Genomic DNA, 4,397 nt, shown 5'->3' with positions numbered 1-4,397 from the left:
CTAGCCTTATTTCCCCCGGGCTACAAGGCATTATGGCATGCTGTTCCGGCCCTTTCTCCATTTCTCCTCTCTCTGTTTACATAGGGAAGGCCAGGACTCGTCTTAATATCATAAGTTGATAGAAACGGATTTAACAGCTACATTAATAATGTTATCAAGAACTATGATTTATAATATCAGGGTAAAACATGACTTAAAATACCAGCACTCATCTTACCTGTTTGCATAGGGAAGGCCAGGACTCATAAGACGAGAAATCATTAAAATAACGAACTCATTGCTTTCCCTCATATTAATTAATATTTAAACAAACCATTTATTAATGATTATTATAATTTACTCTTATTTGTTATAACATTAAACTTTCCTATATTGATATGCCTTTAGATATTTGAAAATATATAAACAAATGTTTCAGTAACGGACCTACATCTTTGAAATCAGAAACATCGCATCTTTTAAAATGTCGAATAAATAACGATATCGACATACATATATATATAAATATATATAATATAAATATGTACATATATACATACATACATACATATAATTCTATATAATATAAATATGCACACACACACACACACACACACACACACACACACACACACACACACACACACACACACACACATATATATATATATATATATATATATATATATATATATATAATGTATGTATGAATATACATGTACGTGTATGCATACATATAAGCATATATATCCATATATATACACATGTACACACACACACACACACAAACATATATATCTATATCTATATATCTATATATATATTTAAATTTATATATATACATACACACGTACATGAATATATTATATGATATATATATATATATATATATATATATATATATATATATATATATATATATATATATATATATGATACACACACATATATATATGAATATGTGTGTGTGTGTGCTTGTATTCATACATACACATATTCACTATCACTAATAGTCACTGTATTGCAACTTATGGGGTATCAATTTCTAAGAATACCTAATGATAGCACTGATAGTAGTTGCTATACGTAAGTAACTTTCCACAATCCAGTGATTCTGATAAGGTTCATTGGAGTATATAATGCTCTTCATCGAACGAACGCTTTACACTTTCAAAAAAGTTTGGTCTTTCATCGGACTGGGGACCGACGAGACCTGCAACTAGGTCACCATGACAGGTATGTGTGTGCTATTGCTTCACAATAGGGAGATATTCTATAAAATACTGTATTTTACTTTTCCCTGCTGTAAAAGGGCTCATTAATTTCCCGATAATCTTCTCTGTCTTGAGTGTAAGAAGCGGAAATGCCTAACAATATATTACTCTTCCCGTTCAGACAATCCGACGATAAAGTATGGCGTCAAAGATGGGGAAACCGTGTATCTCGTGAACCAGAGCACCAACACTTGCTTGGCTGTCACGAGCGGATCAAGCCCTGATGACGCCGTGGTCGGCATGGCCCCGTATGATGGGAGCCAGGGACAGCAGTGGACTAGGTCTGGGGACCAGTGGCTATGGGGAGGAAACTCCTCATACTGTCTGGAGCCGATTTCTGGCACAAACAACGTAGGTCTAGGAAATACTAACAATTCATCAGCTTCCTGGGTCTATGATGAGTCTGAGAGAATAGTGTTGGGGTCAGATGCTCTGGATATACCAGGTACAGGGCCGAAGACACAAGTCACATTGAATCCTCTGCACAATGGTCTTAACCAGAAATGGTGGTTTGAGTCTTTGGAAACCAAAGAACCAGAATATCTCATCAGTCAGGTTACCAGTACATGTCTCGCAGTACGCAGCGGTTCTATGCCAAGTGATGCTGAAGTTGGACTCCTGAATTGTAGTGGAAGTAAGGAAGAGGGATGGTTCCCCTTCGGCGGCTCATGGCAGTGGGCAGGGAATCGCTCTTACTGCCTTGGTCCAGATTACAGCACTCGGGATGTGAAACTAGAAGATAGTAGTAATTCGACTGCAATTTGGACCTGGGACGAAGCTGAGAGATTCAGGATTGGCTCATATGCTCTCGATGTTCCCAAGAGAAATCCAAGAACAGAAGTTTGGTTGTATTCTCCTCACGATGGACTCAATCAAAAGTGGTGGAAATTCTCCGACTTGAAAACAAATCTAGAAGGAGCTCCACCGGCAGTCTACCCATTCCCTGGTAGTGATGAAACAACATACAAGCAGGAAATATATAGGGGAATCGTGAATGAGCTGAGTTCAAAGTCTGATCCTCTTCCTCACCCTCGAGATGTGGCTACCTTTCCTGGAACAGTTGATGCTAACACACCAAGAGTTACAAAGAAGGTGACTCTAGATCTATCTGTACTTGGACAAGACAGAGATTTCCGAATGACAGTTCCCTGGGACTGGCAGCTCACTGACCTGTACCTAGCAGCAGGAGATGTGTGTCAGGTTATTCTGCCTGAAACTTTATCAGAGGCACAAGCACTGCAGATCACTGTTCGCATTGGTGCACACACTGACAAGCTGAGGCCAACATCTTCTAATATCATAAATGGACAGTACAGACGCATGCCCGTAGTGTCCGAGGCATTTGATGTCAAGCCAGGTGTGAATGAGATCAGGAGTCAGTATGGAGGGAACATCATATTTATGTTCAATGAAGGGGAACATTTCACAGTCGATGTTGATGTCACGAACGTGGTCGAAGCGCCATACTATCGCTATGGACAGACATCGAATGCAGAATGGGAAACTATCAAAATGAGAGATGCTCCACTGACGATAATGGAATCGGATAAATGTGTGGTTGTTCTTGCCACAGAGGATGCAAGAGAAATAACCAGTCCTGACGAACTGATGTCTCGTTATGACGAAATTATGGGAATGCTAAATTACGCTGCAGGTTTTGATGAGTCGGAAGATCCTCCTCGCGGCAAACAGTGGCTGGTGAACGATGCTGAACCCACAGCTGGATCAGCCCACGCCGGATTCCCAATTGTGTTGGGGCGTGTGCATTATAACATGGCTGAAAATTGGATCCCATATAACTGGGTAAGTTGGCATGAACTTGGACACAATTACCAACAAAGATCATACTGGTCAGGAGCTTATGGTAGCGAATCAACAGTCAACTTATTTTCGCTGTACATTCAGGAGCAGCTGTTCGATAGAGACAGATTGGAAGAGCAGAACAGCTATGTCACAGCAGCTGATAAAGTAGACAATGGAATGACCTTCGATGAGGGAGACGTGTGGGATAAGCTGGTGTTCCTGATGGAGATCAAGCATGCCTTTCCATTAGGGTGGGAAATGTTCCGTCAACTCAACCGTACAACTCGAGCTCTTTCTGACGACGAGGCCAAATATCTGACACAAGATCATCAACGGCAAATCGACCATGTGTACAAGACCCTCAGCAAGAGCGTGGGCTACGACTTAATCCTTACCTACGAGCGCTGGGGTCTGAGCCTAAGCCAGGAAGCCAAGGACGAAATGGAGCAACTGGGTCTGGAGAAGGCGCCGGGAGACCTCTCTCACCGAGCCGCGGGAAAGCCGTCTCAAGTAACAGATGTGTCCGACGCTCAGATGTATACACCATGTGTTATCCTACAGAAGAAGGTCTAACGGAAAAGGCTTTTTTCTAAAGACCCAAAGTTGATAGGTTGAAGTCTGATGATGAAGATAAAAAAAAAGAACTTGATTTTCACTTTAGTATTTTGATTTCAAATGGAGGGTAATTAGATATTCTACTTTACATTTAAGCTCTGCAATCATAGCGAACATGTTATGCATTTGTGATTGTATATCATTTTGATAGTTGCTAAACAATATAATAATGCATGATTTTACTATATGTACTTGGGAATTAAGATATATATAAAGGGTATAGGCTAAGTGATTATATTATCGTTGCATATTGATTGTATTATTAGATTCCTAATATGCATCACACGTTTGTGGTATTAATGATTAATGAGAACTAACTGCATTTAAGCTATTCCAATAAAAAAATATCACATTGTGGAGGCTACATCATTAAACCTCAAAAGAATTCTGTTTGATAAATACATATACAGTAGTGATAAAGCAAATTCTGATATTAATGAGGATAGAATTCACAGCTGCAAAACTGTTATAATGGTATAGATAACAGATATATTAATGATGAAAAAATAACACCAATCGAGGTGATTAGAAAGCTTTTCATCACACTGACAATCAATGATAACAGTAATGTTAGTATGCAAATTGATAACAGCAATAACGATATAAATACTAAGAATATTAACATTCTATGTAATGATGAGAATAAAGCATTGTTATTAAAACTATCATTGCAGCTACTAAGAATACAATAGTCTGTCATTCCACACTTGGAATAATTACATCTGT

At 38.9% G+C, this 4,397-nt stretch overlaps 1 protein-coding gene across 1 annotated transcript; it reads left to right on the top strand.

Annotated features, from left to right (window-relative positions):
* Positions 1–1,107: 1,107 nt before the first annotated feature.
* LOC113823846 (uncharacterized) lies at positions 1,108–3,921 on the top strand. The gene is made up of 2 exons (XM_027376550.2): positions 1,108–1,215; positions 1,375–3,921. Exons 1-2 carry the CDS (start codon positions 1,209–1,211, stop codon positions 3,627–3,629), a joined length of 2,262 nt encoding a protein of 753 aa, XP_027232351.2. The 5' UTR covers positions 1,108–1,208; the 3' UTR covers positions 3,630–3,921.
* Positions 3,922–4,397: the final 476 nt, after the last annotated feature.

The sequence above is a fragment of the Penaeus vannamei genome, chromosome 19 (genome assembly GCF_042767895.1).
Source record: "Penaeus vannamei isolate JL-2024 chromosome 19, ASM4276789v1, whole genome shotgun sequence".
Classification (NCBI taxonomy): Eukaryota; Metazoa; Arthropoda; class Malacostraca; order Decapoda; family Penaeidae; genus Penaeus; species Penaeus vannamei.
Note: the sequence above shows the minus strand (reverse complement) of the source record. Positions and strands in the feature narration are given on the sequence as shown.